Here is an 18,124-nt window from a genome sequence, read left to right on the forward strand (position 1 = left end):
TTATTTATTTATTTGTTTATTATTTTATATTGCCCAAGATACTATCGCCACTTTCTCTTCCTCCTTTCTTCTTCTCTTCCTCTTCCTTCTCCTCTTCCTCCTTTCTTCTTTTCTTCCTCCTCCTTCTCCTCTTCCTCCTTTCTTCTTTTCTTCCTCTTCCTTCTCCTCTTCCTCTCCCCCTCCTTTTCTTCCTCTTCTATTCATCTCCTCCTCTTCCTCCTTTCTTTTTCCTTTTCCTCCTTTTCTTCCTCTTCCCCCTCCTTTTCTTCCCCTTCCCCTCCTTCTCTTCCTCCCTCCTTCTCTCTTTCTTCTCCTCTTCTTTCTCTCCTCTTCCTCCTCCTCCCTCTCCTTTCTCTTCCTCTCCTCTTCCTCTTTTCTTCCTCTCACCTCTTTCTCCCCTTCCTCTCCTCCTCTCTTCCTCTTCTCTTTCTCTTTTCCTTCTCTTTTTTTCTTTTTTTCTCTTCTCTCCTCTTTCTTTTTCCTCTTACTCTTTCTCCTCCTTCTCTTCCTCCTTTCGCTTTCCTTTCTCTTCTCTTTCTTCTTCTCCTCCTCTTTCTCTTCCTCTTTTCTTTCTTCTCTTTCTTTCTTCGTTTCCTCCCCCTCCTCTTCTCCCTCTCCTCCTCTCACCTCCTCCTCTTCCTCCCTCCCCCTCTCCTCCTCTCTCTCTCCTCCTCCTTCCTCTTCCCCCTCCTCTTCCTCTTCCTCCTTCCCCTTCTCCTCCCCTCTCCCCCTCTCCTCTTCTCCTCCCCTCTTCCTCTCCTCCTCTTCATCCTCTCTCTCCTCCTCTCTTTCTTCTCTTCCTCCTCCTCCTCTCCCTCTCTTCCTCTTCCTCTCCCCTCCTCTCCCTCCTCTTCTCTCCTCCTCGCCCTCTTCCTCCTACTCCTCTCCTCTCGCCTCCTCCTCCTCTCCTCCCTCCCTCCTCCTCCTCTTCCTCCTCCCTCCAACTCCTCGCCTCTTCCTCCTCGCCCTCCCCTCCCTCCTCCCTCCCTCGCCCTCTTCCTCTCCTCTCCTCTCCATCCTCCTCCCCTTCCTCCTCTTCCTCCTACTCCTCCTCTCCTCGCCCTCCTCTCCTCCTCCTCTTCCTCCTCCCTCCTCCTCTTCCTCTTCCTCCTCCCTCCATTCCTCCTCCTCCTCCTACTCGCCCTCCTCTTCTTCCCTCCCCTTCCTCCTCTTCCTCTCTCTTCCCCTCTCCTCCCTCCCTCTCTTCCTCCTCTCCTTCTCCCTCTTCTCTCCTCCTTCCTTCTTCCTCCTCTTCCTCCTCTTGCTCTTCCTTCTCTTCCACTTCCTCTTCCTCTTCCTTCCTTTTCCTCTTCCTTCCTTTTCCTCTTCCGCCTCTTCCTCCTTTTCCTCTTCCTCCTCTTCCTCTTCCTCCTCTTCCTCCTCTTCCTCTCTTCTCTCCACTCTTCCTCCTCCTCCTCTTCCTCTTCCTCCTTTCCTCCTCCTTCCCCTTCCTCCTCCTCGTCTCCCTTTTCATTTTCTCCTCTTTCTCCTCCTCTTCCTCCTCTTCCTCCTCTTCATCTTCATCTTCCTCCTCATCCTCCGCTTCTACCTTGTCTTCCTTCTCTTCTTCCTCGTCCTCCTCCGCTTTTTATTCTTCCTCCTCCTCCTTCTCTTCCTCCTCCTCCTCCTCTTCCTTCTCTTCCTTCTCTTCCTCCTTCTCTTCCTCTTCCTCCTCCTCTTCCCCTTCCTCCTCCTCTTCCCCTTCCTCCTCCTCCTTCTCTTCCTCTTCCTCCTATTCCTCTTCCATTCCTCCTCCTCCTCTTGCTCTTCCTCATCCACTTCTGCCTCATTTCCTTGCCTTCCCTCTCCTCTTTCTTCCTCTCTTTTCTCCATTTCCTTCTCCTCTTCCTCTTCCTCCACCTCTTCCTCCTATTCTTCCTCCTCCACCTCTTCCTCCTATTCTTCTTCCTCTTCCTCCTCTTCCTCTTCCTCCTCTTCTCTCTCATCCTTCCTAATTCCTCCTCTTTCTTTCTCTCTCTTCTCCACATCCTCCTCCTCCTCGTTCCTCCTTTTCTTCGTCTTTATCTTTCCTCCTCTTCCTCCTCCTCCTGCCTAGATCGTCCTGAGCGAGGGTCGCCGTTGCCTTGGTCTTGTGGAGGATGGAGGAGCGGGTGGGGAGGAGGTAGGAGGAAGAGGTTGGAGAAGGAGAGGAGGAGGTTGGAGGGTGAGGTCAAGGATGGAGGGGGCGTACCTTGGTCTTCTTCCTCCTCCAGGCAGGTCTTCGCTGCGATCTCCACAGTTTCTTGGACTTTAGGATCCCGCCTCTCTTCTTCGAAGTCCTGCTTTTTCCTCCTGACGAAGGAGGAGCTGGCGGCCACGAGGAGGAGGACGACGACCAGGGCGTCCGGTTCGTCAGGAGGTGCTGCTTCCTGGTCAGCCTCGCATAGGCGTCCCACTCCGCCTGGGAATCCGCCGAGGTCGGAAACTTTTTGAACAAAGACGTCGGGAGGACCCTCGAGGACGGGGACTTCTTGGTCGAGGTCTCCGGGGACGCCGAGGAGGACGTGGCGGAGGGGACCAGGGCACGCCAGTGATCCTCCGACCCTCCTGACGAAAAGGAGGACCTTCCTGAAGGAGAGGCCAGCGAAATCCGTTCGTTGGTTTCCGTGTTGGAGGGCGTGGCTTCGTCCTCGTCTCCTCCTCCTCCTTCGCCAGGTCGGAGGACGACCACCTGACGAGGAGTCCAGTGGGACGTCCAGGACTGCCCGTTGGGTATGAGGACGACCTGCCGCTTCGGGATGACGACGGTGTCTCCTGACGAAGGAGGAGGCCACGAGGACCATCGGCGACGATCCATGCGGTCGGGAAGAACCACGACCTGTTCCTGGGGCACCACGCCCGTCGGGATGACGACGAAGGAGGGCGGGGGCCACGAGGTGTCTGAGACCGACTTCGTCAGTGTCTTCTGCGGGAGGGAGGCCGTTGTCGTCGTCGTCGGGGAGGAAGGAAGGAAGGAAGGAAGGAAAGATCGTGGGGGCTGAGAACGTGAGAAAAGGGGTCGGGGACTTTGAGGAACCTCCTGAAGGAGGCCTACCCGAACTCGGCGGAAATTAGGAACCCGGGGTTTTTAGGGGGGCTGGGGGGCGTTCTAGGGGGGAAATTAGATTAGGGGTAGAAATTAGGGGGGGAGGGGGGATTAGGGAGGCTGGGACGGATCTCACGATGTAAACGTTTCTTCTAAGGTTACGCACACACGTACACATAGGTGCACACACGTGTACACGTACACATAGGTACACACACGTACACAGGTACACACACACGTACACATAGGTGCACATACGTACACATAGGTACACACACGTGTACACGTACACATAGGTACACACACGTGTACACGCACACATAGGTGCACACACGTATACACGCACACACAGGTGCACACACACGTACACATAGGTGCACACACACGTACACGCACACACAGGTGCAAACACGTACACACACACATAGGTGCACATGTGTACACGTACACATAGGTACACATACACGTAAACATGACTACAGATTGCGTTTGTTGACGCCGTAATCTTGATTTATTTGTTTATTATTTTGTTTGTTATTGACTTTATATTGTTTCCATCGAAAATGGACATAATTGTATAATAAAAAATGGGAATAATTTTATCATAGAAAACTGGAAGTAAATTTTATAATAGAAAACGAAGTAATTTTATAATAGAATACGAGAAGTAATTTTTATCAGTAAGTGGGAAATTGGGTTTAATACTAGAGAGGGGGACGTGGGTGGTTTGTTTATAATAGAAAACGAAGACTAAACCTTTTCATATAGAGAATGGAAGGTGTGTATAATAGAAAACGGATCATGGGTGGCTTGTTCATCATAGAAAACGGGGACAAAGTTTTTCATCATAGAAAATGGGTTACGGGTATCTTTCAACGCGTATTCTCTTTCACACAAGCCTGATGACCATGAAAGGGCTATTCACACGGTCAAACCCGGTTTGACAAACCAAATGTCCCGTTCACACGGTCAAATATCACTTCAAACACTTGTTTGACAAACTGCGTTTGACCGTGAAAATGGCTATTAAAGCTTTCTCTCTCTCTCCTTCACTTATGCTCTCTCTCCCTTCCTCCTCTCTCTTTATCTCCTTCACACTCTCCTCTCCCTTTCTCCTCTCTATATCTCCTTCACTCCTCTCTCTCTTCTTCTCTCTTTCTCTCCTTTTCTTCTCTCTATATCTCCTCCCTCCCCCTCTCTCTTCTTTTCTCCTCTCTGTATCTCCTCCCTCTCCCCCCTCTCTCTCTCTCCTCTCTATATCTTCTCTCTCTCTCTCCCCCTTTATCCTACTCTCTCTCTCCCTCTCCCCTTTATCCTCCTCTCTATCTCTCCCTCACTCGCTCTCTCTCTCCCTCTCTCTCTCTCCTTCTTTCTCTCTCTCCTTCTTTCTCTCTCCCTCTCTCTCTCTCTCTCCCTCTCTCTCCCTCTCCCTCTCTTACCTCTGAATGCTTGTGTTGGATGTTGTGCTCTGTGAAGTGAAGCCCTTTGTGCTCGCCTTTGTGATCGCCCTTGGCTCGCTTGGCCCCGCTGCGATCTGGAAAAAAGGTCAAAAAATAAAAAGGTCAGAGTAGAAAAAGGACACTGGGGTAAAAAGGACATTGCATGAAAATTACAAGATTTTCATATAAGAAGTTTAGATAAAAGTAAAAAGGACAGTAAGTGAAAAAAGAACAAGTATAGACACTGGGTAAAAAGGACATGACAACATTTTATTAAGTTTAAAGCAATAAAAAGGACAAAAATATAAAGGACTAGTAAAAGAGGACAAATATAGATGCAGGGTAAAAAGGACAGTAAGTAAATAAAGGACTAACGAAATGACAAGTTGTTTTAATAAGTTTAAAGCAATAAAAAAGGACAATTATAGTCATTGTGTAAAAAGGACAGTAATTAAAAAAGACAAAAGGAAACTATTTTAAAACAGGTAAAATGACAAAATAGAATAAATAGGACATGGCGTGACTAATTTTTGTGATAAATTTAAAAGCACAATAAAAAAGGACAAATATATATAAAAAGGACATGGGATAAAAAGAATAGGAAGTATAAAGGAACATAAAATGACACTGACTACAAAGTATAGGGAATAAAAAGGACAATTCGAAATGATACGTACCAAGGACAAAGACAATGTTAATTAAAAAAGATGGATAATAAAGGACATGAATGTAAAAGGTAAACAACTATAAAGGACTATTAAATTCGATCTACAAAGGCTTGTGGTGCCTTTGTCCGACCCATGCGTGGATGTGGTGGATTCGAATGGGGCTATGTTGAAAGGATAAGTGGATGAGTCATTATAGGATGGATGGCGTAGAGTTGGATGACTTTTGGAGGAACGGATGGCATCTAGTGTGTAGTTTGAGTCGTGGATGACTTGATGTATGATGAGATGGATGAAGTGTGGATGAGAGATGGATGTATCATACAATTGTCGTCTGGTTTGATTAATGGGTGACTGGGTGTATGATTAGATGGATGCAGGTGTGGATGAGAGATGGATACAGGTGTGGATGAGAGATGGATGACGTGTGGATGAAAGATGGATAAAGTGTTTATGAGAGTGTTGGATGACATGGATGAAGTGCGGATGTATCATACAATTGTCTAGTTTGAGTCATGGATGAAGGGTGGATGACACGTGGATGAGTGGAAGAATTATTACAACAATAAGCAAATGAATAAACAGAAATGATCGGACGTCGATTCATTTCATTGATTTATTAGCCGCTGTTGGCCAACAGAACTTACTTTCCTCCTCTTCCTCCTTCCTCTTCCTCCACCTCTTCTTCCTCTTCCTCCCCCTCATTTTTTCTTCCTCTTCTTCCACCTCATCTTCCTACTCTTCCTCTTCCTCCTCTTCATCTTCCTCCTACTCCTACTCCTCTTCTTCCTCCTCTTCATCCTCCTCCTGCTCCTCATCTTCGACCACCACATGCCCTCCACCAACAGAATCTCCTCCTCGACCTCAACCTCCTCCTCCTCCCCCTCCACCTCCTCCTCGACCACCACCTCCTCTACCTCCTCCTCCACCTCAACCTCTTCCTCCTCCACCTCCTCCTCCACCTCAACCTCCTCATCATCATCATCCTCATCATCATCCTCGACCACCTCCCCCTCGACCATCTCGACCTCGACCTCCTCCTCGAGCCTGCCACTCACCGCCATTGTGCTCCTTGTGGTTCCTGTGTTCGCCGGCGCCGCCGTTGCCGCCGCCGCCGCGCGTCGCCGTGGCGGCCGTCGTGCTGGCAGCCTCGGCCACGCCCCCTGCAGGAAACACACAGATCGAGTCGAGCGTGACGTCACATGACAAGGGGGGGGTCTTCCAGTCCGCGCCTGTGTGTGTGTGTGTGTGCGTGTGTTGTTTGTGTGTGTATGTGTTTGAGTGTGTGTATCTGTGTACTTGTGTATATGTGTGTGTATGTATGTTATCTGTGTACGTGTGTATATGTACGTTTGTGTGTGTGTATGTTTGCATGCATGTGTATATGTGTGCGTGTGTTTGTGTATGTGTGCATGTGTATATGTATTTGTGCGTTTATGTGTATGTTTGTGCGTGTGTATGTGTGTGTATATGTGTACTCGTAGGGGTCCCGTCCTTGTCATTCCATCGTATATTTACTTATTCTATATATTATTTTTTTTTATTTATCTTTATGTTTTATTTATTCATTTATCTATATATTTTTGCCCTTCGGGCCCATAATGATCACTTGATCCAGAGGATTCCTTTGTCTAAATGAAAATCCAGTTGTATGGAATGATGCAATTACATTTTCTATTTATTTATTTATTTTCTATCACTCAATTATGAGACCTATGCTCGTGGGGGTCCCGTCCCTGTCACTATATATAATATATATATATATATATATATATATATATATATATTTTTTTTTTTTTTTCGTCCCTCGGGCCCATAATGATCACTTGGTCCTTTTTTGAGGACCTGTGACATTTTCTTATTCCAATTAATGTCGGGCAATGATTTATTTATTTTCTTTTCAACTTACGTTCACGGTGTGGGCTCGAAGGGTCGGGGTCTGTTTCCGGCGGGGTCCGTGGCGAAGCGTTCTTCTTCTGGTCCCCGTGGGGCTGTGGGAAAACAAAGAAAGCGGGAAGTTGAGTAACTATCATCATAGAAAGCGTATTATTATTATTATTACTTTTTTTTTTATTTTTTTTTTATTACTATTTCGTATTTATTTATATGTTAATGCGTGTGCTTCTCCATGGCCTTGGATCACGTGTTGTACTCGTGATCGACAGCTACTACCCTCTCGGAAGAGAGCTCGTACCTCATACATGACCGATCTATGGGTAATACTTTGACCTTACACAAACACCCTACTCCCCACCCACGAGAGTTGGAGTAACGACTCGCAGCGCAGCGATACTGAAATTTCGAACCCGGACCACCGTAGTGGCGGCCGCGATCGATACCACTGCGCCGTCGAGTCTGTGTGTGTGTACGCGTGTGCACAAGGCTAATTTGAAAACCTTTACATAGCCACACTCGCCCTTCCCTTCTCCACTAAGCCACGCCCATCTAAATATTAGGCTCCGCCCATAAGCTTCAAGCCACGCCCACCTAAATATTAGGCTCCTCCCCACAATATTTAAACCACGCCGGCTTTAAAATTAGGCTCTGACCACATTAGACTCAGTCTCCGCATACCAGCTTCAAGCCACGCCTACTTATAAATTAGGTTCCTCCCACCAAAGCATTTCGCTCTGCCTACCTAAAAATTATGCTCCTCCCACTTAAACATTAGGCTCCGCCCACATAAACACTAGGGTCCTCCCACAAAAGAATTAGGCTCCGCCCACCAATTTCTAAGGTCCAAATCTTTTTTAACCTCAGAATACTAAGAACCCCTACATGGCCCAATTTTTATTGCTTATTTATTCGTTTATTTTATTCGCTAAAGTCGTATTTGCATTTTCGTCAACTGAGAGAGAGGGAACGAAAAAGAGAGAGAAGAAAGGAGAGAGAAAGGGGGAGACAGAAATTGAAAGAGAGACAGAAAGAAAAGGAGAGAGAGAGGGGGCACGGCGCCCCCTCGTCGACTCGTCATCTGTGACGTAACGACCTGCGTGACGTCATCAAATGGGCTGCGTGACGTCATCAAGTGTAGCGGTAATGGCGTCTCATCTGCATAATGTGGGTTGGGCACTTACAGCACGTGTGTACACACACAGTTACAGACACACGTACACGTAAACACACACACACACGTAAACACACAAACATACACATAGGCACACACACCACACACACACACTCAGACACACAGACACACACACGCACGTAAACACACACACACACACACGTACACGCATAAGTACACACGTAAACACACACACGCACGTAAACAAACACACAAACACGCGTAAACACACACACACACAAACACACGTACACACACAAACACACACACACACACGTACACGCATAAATACACACACACACACACACGCACACACACAGTTACAGACACGCACACACACACACACACACAGTTACAGACACGCACACACACACACACACACAGTTACAGACACGCACACACACACACACACAGTTACAGACACACACACACACACACACACACACACACACACACACACACACACATGCACACACACAGATAGTTACAGACACACACACAGTTACAGACACACACACACACACACACACACACACATGCACACACACACACACACACACATGCACACACACACATAGTTACAGACACACACACAGTTACAGACACACACATAGTTACAGACACACACACAGTTACAGACACACACACACACACATGCACACACAAACACACACACACACACAGTTACAGACACGCACACACAGACACAGTTACAGACACGCACACACACACACACACAGTTACAGACACGCACACACACACACACACACAGTTACAGACACGCACACACACACACAGTTACAGACACGCACACACACACACACACACAGTTACAGACACGCACACACACACACACAGTTACAGACACGCACACACACACACACACACACAGTTACAGACACGCACACACACACACACACACAGTTACAGACACACACAGTTACAGACACACACACGCACACACACAGTTACATACACACACACGCACACACGTACACACACACACGTACACACACACACACACACACACAGTTACAGACACACACACACACACAGTTACAGACACACACACACACACAGTTACAGACACACACACACAGAGGAGGAAAAGAGAGGAAATATCTTCTGGATTTGAACCCCAAAAGAGGAAAATATATTTATAAAAATACGCAATATAATAATAATAATAATAATAATAATAATAATAATAATAAATTACAATGATAATTCGTAATTTTAGATCGGAGTACATTTATGGAATGTAATAGTGTGTGTACGTGTATTTGTACATATGTGTGCGTTTGTGTATGTGTACATATGTGTGCGTGTGTTTGTGTGTGTGAACGTTTGTGTATGTGTACATATATGTGCGTATGTGTGTGTGTGTGTGTACACTTGTTTACGAGCTTGTAGACATATTTTGCTTATTCATGTGCACCTGTGTGTATATGTACACGTGTGTACGTTTGTGTATATGTACATATATGTGTATGTACACATGTTTATGGACTTGTAGACTTGTTTTGCTTATTCATGTGCACCTGTGTGTATGTGTACACGTGTGCACGTATGTGTGTATATAAATATATTTAATTTATTGTATGTGTGTACACATGTGCTACGTATGTGTGTGTGTATAAATATGTTTGATTTATCTTTATTTTTATTTTTATTTTGGGGGGGGGAAAGAAAACGGAATGTGCGGATGGAAGAAAACGGAATGCGTGCGATGACGGTGACAAGAGGGGGCAACCCGCACGGAAAATGTCGCCGGCCGATTTATATCTTCTCTTCCTCCTCTTCCTCCTCTTCTTCCTCCCACTCTTCCTCCTCCTCTTCCTCCTCCTCTTCCTCTTCTTCCCACTCCTCCTCTTCTTCCTCTTCCTCCTATTCCTTCTCTTCCTCTTTCTATTCTTTCTTTTAATCCCTCTCCTCTTCCTCTTCATCCTCCTCATCCTCTTTCTCCTCGTCCTCTTTTTCTCTTCCTCCTCTTCCTCCCCCCTTTCTTCTTCCCTTCTCTCCTCCTCTTCCTCTTCCTTCCTCCTCTTCCTCGTACTCCTAATTACTCTCCGGCCTGACTCCTTGTGGGACAAGACTTCGCCTCCATTAAACTTCGCGAGGGAAGAACTCATTTCGAGGAGTTTAAATTTAGCGTTGAAGTGAAATAAACGTACACACACACGCACATACGCGCACACGGCCTTGACTCTGCCCTTGAGACAAACGATGACGCCGTGTCGGGTGTCGTATGACATGGCCACGACACGACTTTCACACGGCGACAACTGGCGCGGCTCGTTTTCGGCCAATCCGACGCCGACGCCGTGACGTCATCGCCCCGTCAGCCAATCCCGCGTCGCTTTCCTCCTGTATTCCGTGACGACATCACCCGGTCAGCCAATCCCGCGACGCTTTGCCCCGTGACGTCACGCCCGGTGTGCTCCCGTATTGGCTAAGCACCTGTGACGTCATGTCGTTTAGTGTTCGTGTTGTTCTCGATTTTTTTTCATTCCAAGGTGTTTTTATATGTTTATTTGAGTATTATATTTCAGTTTTATTAATGAAATGGCCTTTAAATCAATTTTAGGCTTAATATTGACTTAAAAAAGCTCAGGATTAAAAAGAAATAAGATTTCCCTGGAAAAGATATGACGTCATTTTTAGGGAATGAATGACAACCCGTGCAGCCGAAGATAAATATTAATAATAAAACAATCAAATAAACGAATAAACAAAAAAATGAAATAGATAAATATGAAATGAGATGAATAAAAGAAAATTGTTACGAAAAGAAAGGAAATTGAAATGGCAACATCGGGAAGGCATTGTACCCCGAAATTTGCTGACAATTATTTTTTGGGACTTTCTCACCCCAAAATTTGGGGACGTTCTAATTATATGGCTGTGTGAATGGCCAACAGGAAAATAAGTGTGTGTGTGTGTGTGTTTCTGTGTCTGTGTAGTATCCATGCTTTGACACACACAATCTTCGTACACGTACACACATGTACGTACACGCACACAAGTGTACACAGCTTGAGTCTAAGACATCTCATCTTTCGATTGTAAGAAAGACAAGCAATTTTATTTATTTATCAGAATTATTATTTGTCTTTTTGGTTATTTTTATTATTTCGTGACTGTTATTGAGATTATTATTTATCTCTTATTTTTGCTGTTATTGTTGTTTTTTTGTTATTTTTGTTTTTATTATTTTTATTATTTCGTGACTTATTGAGATTATTATTTATTTCTTATTTTTGCTGTTATTGTTTTTTTATTACTGTTATTATCATTGTTATTATTATCATTGTTGTTATTGTTATTTTTGTTATTAACGGTTTTCTGGAGGGAGAGGGAGGAGGAGGAGATGGGCAGCTAAACGCTGGCGAAGAAGAAGGTAATCTTCTTCCCCCTACTCTTCTTCCTCCACCTCTTCCTCTTCTTCCTCTTGTTCCTTCTCTTCCTCCTACTCCTCTTCTTCCTCTTCTTCCTCCTACTCTTCTTCCTCCTCTTCTTTCTACTCTTTCTCCTCTTCCTCCTCTCCTTCCTCTTCCTCCTTCCCTTCTTCCTTCCCTTCTTCCTCCCCTTCTGCCCCTTCTTCCTCTTCCTATTCTTCCTTTTCCTCTCCTTCCTGTCTCTCTTTTTCCTCTTCTTCCTACTCCTCTTCCTCTTTACTCTTTACTCTTTTGTTTTCCCTTAATGTCACAGTCTCTCTCCTCTCTCTCTCTCTCTCTCTCTCTCTCTCTCTCTCTCTCTCTCTCTCTCTCTCCCACTCTCTCTCTTTGTGTGTACATGTGTGTGTGTATTTACCTAATCTACTTAATCTACTTTAATTATATACAAGACAGGAACAACGGTTGTAGTCTGGGTGTGCGTGCATGTAAACATACACACATACACGTATAAACATACACACGTACACACACAATGTACGCACACACTTACACACAAACGTACACATGTACACACACGTACACATACACACGTGCACACGTACACACACAAACGTATACACATGAACACACATGTACACACACACACACACAGTACACAAACACATATACACGCACACGCCTACACACGCACACGCCTACACACACACACACAATACACAAACACACACAATACACAAACACACGTACACATATATACACGCACACGCCTACACACACACACACACACACACACACAGTACACAAACACACGTACACATATATACACGCACACACACACACACAGTACACACGTACGTACACAAACACACACACACACAGTACACACAGTACCCACGTACGTACACAAACGCACACACAGGCGCACCAGATGACTTTGCCAGGCCCAAATCACGGTCATGTACGTATATGGCTCGATCGTGTGCGTTTGTTTGTACCTTCACTCGCGTGTGTACGTTTGTGTGTACATTTCCCTTTATACCTGAAGTAGGGTGAGGGTGGTGATATTAGGGAGTAGTAACTAACATTAGGGTGATGACGTCATCAATTATAGGGTGATGACGTCATCAATTCTAGAATGACGTCATCCATTATAGAACGATGACGTCACCTTAACTAGTAGCCGCTTCTAGAAAGGCTACAACACCCTTTTCTTGTTTCTAGGTTTAGGGTGAGTCTTGATTAGGGTGATCACAGCGTGTTAACAGACACTGCACCCTTCTAGGGTGACTTGTCTAGCTTTCTAGGGTGACGAACCGTTTCTAGAACGTCTAGGCGCTTCTAATATCCCCTCACGGATTCTAGGATGACTGGATTCAAGTGCTAGGGTGAGCTTAATGATCTGTTAGGGTGTGTGTGTGAATGTGTTGCTAGGGTGACCTGAAGGACCTGCTAGGGTGGGTGTGTGTTGCTAGGGTGACCTGAGGACCTGTTAGGGTGTGTGTATGTGTTGTTAGGGTGACCTGAAGGACCTGCTAGGGTGACCTGATGGACCTGTTAGGGTGTGTATGTGTTGCTAGGATGCCCTGAGGACCTGCTAGGGTGACCTGTAGGCCCTGCTAGGGTGACCTGTACGCCCTGTTAGGGTGACCTTATGACCTGTTAGGGTGTATATGTTGCTAGGGTGACTTTAGGGACCTGCTAGGGTGTGTGTACGTGTTGCTAGGGTGACCTGCGTGCGAGAGGGGCAAAAAGAGTGTCTCTCTTTTTTTGTGTCCGCGCTAGAGAGCAAAGAGAGTGTTTGTCGCCACACCAAGCACGTGTGTACGTGTGTGTGTGTGCGTACATGTACACATGTACGCACACACACACACACACACGACTCGATGGCGCGGTTGGTATAGTCCTAGACTGTCAGTACGGAGGTTTCGGCGGTACCTGGTTCGAATCCTGAACAGGGCTGAAATTATTTCAGTATCGCTGTGCTTCGAGTCGTTACTCCAACTCTCGTGGGCGGGGAATTAGGGGTGTGTGCGCGTGTAAGGTCATAGCATTACCCATAGATCGGACATACGAGCTCTGAGCTCTCTTCCGGGAGGGAAATAGCTGTCGATCACGAGTTCAACACGTGATCCAAAGACCAAGGTGAGTAAACACACACACACACACACATTCTTTCTCTCTACCTCTCTTTCCCTCTCCCCTCTATCTCTATCTCTCTCTCTCCCTCCCTCTCTCTCTTCCTCAGTCTATCTCTCTTTCTCTCTCCCTCTCCCTCTCTCCTCTCTATCTTCTCTCCCCCTCTCTCCCTCCTTCTCTATATCTCTATATTCTCTTCCTCTCTCTCTCTCTCTATCTCTCCTCTCTCTCTTCCTCTCTTTCTCTCCTTATCTCTCTCTGTCTATCTTCTCTCCCCCTCTCATTCTCTCTCTCTCTTGGAGCGTGTATGTGCTTGTTGCTCCGGCTATCGTAGCACAGGAGGCAAAGGTTGAGGAAACTCCCCGATAACAGTCACATGTAGGCAATTATGTGCACATATGTGCACACGTACAAGTATGTGTACACGTGCGTACACACGCGCACATGTGCGCAAATATACGCACATGTTTGCGCCAAGCCGGCTCGAGCCTTTGTTTGGCACGGCGCGCTCTCTTTCACTCTCTTTACCCCTCTCTCTCTCCTCTCTCTCCCCTCTCTCCCTCTCTCTCTCTCTCTCTCTCTCTCTCTCTCCCTCTCCCTCTCCCCCTCTCTTCCTTCTCTTTCTCTGGGTCGATGCTAGCAATTATTATACAATATATATATATATATATATATATATATATATATATATGTATATGTGTGTGTGAATATATATATATATATATATATATATATATATATTATATATATACGTACACATGTTACGAGAGGTAGCGATGGCTGTTAATTGCTGTTGCGTTTCGTTTCTCGATTGGTAATGGTTTAGGTAACAACAGGTAATTGGGAGAGAGAGGGAGGCGGAGAGAGAGAGAGGAGGGAAGAGAGAGAGAGAGAGAAATAGAGGGAGAGGAGAGAGGGAGCAATAGAGGGAGAAGAGAGAGGGAGCAAAATAGAGAGAGGGAGGGGAAGAGGGAGAGGAAAAGAGATAGAGAGAGAGAGTGGGGTGGAAAGAGAGAGAGGGAAAGATAGAATGAGAAATAGAGAGAGGGAGGGAGAGAGAGTGGGGTGGAAAGAGAGATAGGGAAGAAAAGAGAGAAATAGAGAGAGAGAGAGAGAGAGTTGCTTGTTAGGTCGATATTTCCCCTTTAATGTGCGCGCGTTCGTTCGTTTGTTCGTCGTCTTCTCCTCCCAACTGTCAGCCCAGAGCGCACTGTGTAGGCATCTCTATGCGTGTGTTGCTCAAGGGGGACAGTGACGGCTTCCTAAGACCTGTTAAGCCCTGAGCGGGGCACGATCTCTGTTATCCTGAGTTGGCATGCCACGACGCTAACCTCTACAACAGAAACCATGTATGCAATTGTGTGTGCGTGTGTGTTTTTTTCCGCCAAGGTTAATTAAATCAACTCCTCTTGGTGACGTCATGTCGTCTCGTGATTTCGCCACACAAATGACGTCATGTCGCCAGATGATACAGGATGTGACGTCAAGTCGTTCGCATAGCAGCGTCGGTTCACGGAACCAGTTATTATTATCAACATCATTACTATTATTATCATTATTAATATTATTATTATTATTATTATTATTATTATTATCATAATCATTATTATTATGAATAATATTCTTATTGTAACTTATTTTTATCATTTTTATTCATCGCGTAGGTGCGTCAATTCACCAAGCCTTTTATTATTGTTATTAATAGCATTACTATTATTATCATTATTAATATGATTATTATTAATAATAGTAATAATAATAATGATATTTTTAGTGTTACTATTATCTTTTTATTATTACTATTTTTGTTATTCATCGATGCGTAGGCCAATGTATTGTTTACTTACGAGTTCTAAAACAGGTTAGCCAACCTTGCAGCCGCCCGCCCCCCAGGGCTACCAACCTCCCTTTCAAAAACCGGAACAGACGTCAGAACCGGTTGGAAGTAACCGGATGCCTATCAGCCCATTCCCACGCCACCCAGGACTCGAACTGCGAAGCCGATGTATGAATGTCGCTCCTGAATTCCTTTAAATTATTTATTCATTTATTTATTGTTTTGTTTTTAATTTTGTATCGATTGTTTAATTTTAATTTATTTTCTTAATCTATTTTTATTTATTATTATTTTTATTTCATTTTTTTGTATCGATTGTTTAATTTTAATTTCTTTAGTCTTTTATTTATTATTTATTTTATTTTTCATTTATTATTATTATTATTATTTTTTTTTTTTTTTTTTTTTTTTTTTTTTTTTTTTTTTTACTGTTTCGGACCTTTTATTACAACAATTCGAGATAATCGAAACTTTTCGAGAGAAAAAATCAAAATGTTTCGGACCTTTTTGAAACGTTTCGAATAATTTTCTAAGAATTTTCGAACCTATATAAATCGAACTTTTTCGAACCTTTACTAAAACGTTTCGAACAAATTTGAAACGTTTTGAACCATTTAAGAAACGTTTAAAAATTTTTTTTTTTTTTTTTTTTTTTTTTTACTTTTCGAACCCTTTTATAAGAATTTTTTAACCTTTTTTTTTTTAAATCGAAGTTTTTCGAACCTTTTCCAAAATATTTCGAACCTTTATGAAACATCGAACCTTTTCCCGAAATGTTCGAACCTTCATAAAATGTTTCGAACCATTGAAGAACCGTTGCGAACCTTTTTTTAAACGTTTCGAACCCTTTTCTTAGAAATTTCGAACCTTTTAAAAATCGAACTTTTCGAACCTTTTCCAAAACGTTTCGAATCTTTACCCAATTTTTTTCAACCTTTTCCCAAACGTTTTTAACATTTTTTTTAAACGTTTCGAACCCTTTTATATTTTCGAACCTTTATAAAAATCTAACTTTTCGAACATTTTTCAAAACGTTTCGAACTTTTCCTGAAATATTCGAACCTTTTCCCAAACGTTGCGAACTTTTTTGAAACGTTTCAAACCCTTCTATAAAAAAAATCGAACATTTTTCCAAAACGTTTTGTACCTTTATTAAACGTTTCGAACTTTTCCCGAACGTTTCGAACCTTTTGTGAAACATCTCAAACCTATAAAAATCGAACTTTTTCGAACCTTTTCCCAAAACTTTAATCTTCCAGTCTTTCGTAAACAGAACATAACAAGCCTTGCTTTGTGTGTGTGTGTGTGTGTGTGTGTGTGTGTGTGTGTGTTGTCTTATTGTATTGGTTGTAATTTATTTACGTTTATTTATTTATGCGTTTATTTATATTTCGTTTATTATTTATTTAGATTTCATTTATCAGATTTATTTACTAAAATATGTAATTCGTCTATATTTTATTTATTAAAAGATATTTATTGAATTACTTTTTTTACTCATTGTTTATTATTGATTTATATTTTGTTTATTATTATTTATTTGTTTATTTATATTTTTTATTATTTGTTTATTTATTTATTTATCGATGAATATTTCTTGATTTCGTATTCATTTTGTCATGTTGGCTGTAAGGTGTCTGTGAGGGGGCTGAGGGAGGGGGCTCTTCATTTGTCCTCTCTTTTTAGGACTCTCTTCCTCCTCCTCTTCCTCCTCCTCATCCTCCTCCTCCTCCTCGTCCTCCTCCTCTTCCTTTTCTTCCTCTTCCTCCTCTTCTTCCTCCTCCACATTCTCTTCCTCCTCTTCTTCCTCCTCCACATTAACTTCCTCCTCTTACCCTCTCCTTCCTCTTCCTCCTCTTCCCCTCTCCTTCCTCTTCCTCCTCTTCCTTTTCTTCCTCCTCCGCCTTCTCTACCTCCTCTTCCTCCTCTTCTTCCTCTTCTTCCTCTTCCTCCTCTTCTTACTCCTCTTCCTCCTCTTCTTCCTCTTCCTCCTCTTCTTACTCCTCCTCCTTCCCTTCCTCCTCTTCCCCCTCTTCTTCCTCGTCCTTTTCTTCTTCCTCTTCCTCCCACCTCTTCCCCTCTTCTTCCTTCTCTTCCTCCTCCCCTTCCACCTCCTCTTCTTCCTCATCTTCCTCCTCCCCTCTTCTTCCTTCTCTTCCTCCTCATCCTTTTCCTCCTCTTCCTCCTTTCTTCCTTCTCTTCCTCCTCCCCTTCTCTTCTTCCTCTTCTTCCCCATCTACTCCTTCCTCTTCCTCATCCTCTCTTCTTCCTTCTTTTCCTCATCCTCCTTCCTCTCTTCTTTCTTCTCTTCTTCCTTCTCTTCCTCCTCCTCCTTCTCTTCCTCCTCCTCCTCCTCTTTCTCCTCCTCCTCTTTCCGTCCTTTCTTCCTCCTCTTCTTCCTCCTCTCTTCTTCTTCCTCTTCTTCCCTCTTACTGTTCTTCCTCTTCCTCTCTTCTCCCTTCTCTTCTTCCTCCTCTTCCTCCTCCTCCTCTCTTCTTCCTCCTCTTCCTCCTCCTCCTCTCCTCTTCCTCTTCTTCCCCTCTTCCTACTTTCCCCT

The 18,124-nt window shown here is 44.3% G+C and overlaps 2 protein-coding genes across 4 annotated transcripts in view; one reads left to right on the forward strand and one right to left on the reverse strand.

Moving 5' to 3' along the window:
* LOC143031711 (TBC1 domain family member 2B-like) overlaps nucleotides 1-18,124 on the forward strand; it is a 107,033-nt gene that overhangs the window by 60,362 nt on the left and 28,547 nt on the right. The gene's annotated exons all lie outside the window — the stretch shown is intronic.
* The window catches only part of LOC143031710 (uncharacterized), a 42,637-nt gene that overhangs the window by 7,881 nt on the left and 16,632 nt on the right, over nucleotides 1-18,124 (reverse strand). Inside the window, exons 2-5 of one of the 2 annotated variants that reach the window (XM_076195903.1) lie at nucleotides 7,039-7,120; nucleotides 6,188-6,292; nucleotides 4,465-4,559; nucleotides 2,192-2,905 (exon numbers count right to left, since the gene is read on the reverse strand). In XM_076195903.1, the coding sequence (XP_076052018.1) occupies nucleotides 2,192-2,905; nucleotides 4,465-4,559; nucleotides 6,188-6,292; nucleotides 7,039-7,120 (996 nt within the window). The remainder of the gene's footprint in view (nucleotides 1-2,191; nucleotides 2,906-4,464; nucleotides 4,560-6,187; nucleotides 6,293-7,038; nucleotides 7,121-18,124) is intronic. The other variant, XM_076195904.1, reaches the window with a different exon arrangement.

This window comes from Oratosquilla oratoria, chromosome 12 (genome assembly GCF_046742065.1).
Source record: "Oratosquilla oratoria isolate Oo_2021 chromosome 12, ASM4674206v1, whole genome shotgun sequence".
In the NCBI taxonomy this organism is placed as follows: domain Eukaryota; kingdom Metazoa; phylum Arthropoda; class Malacostraca; order Stomatopoda; family Squillidae; genus Oratosquilla; species Oratosquilla oratoria.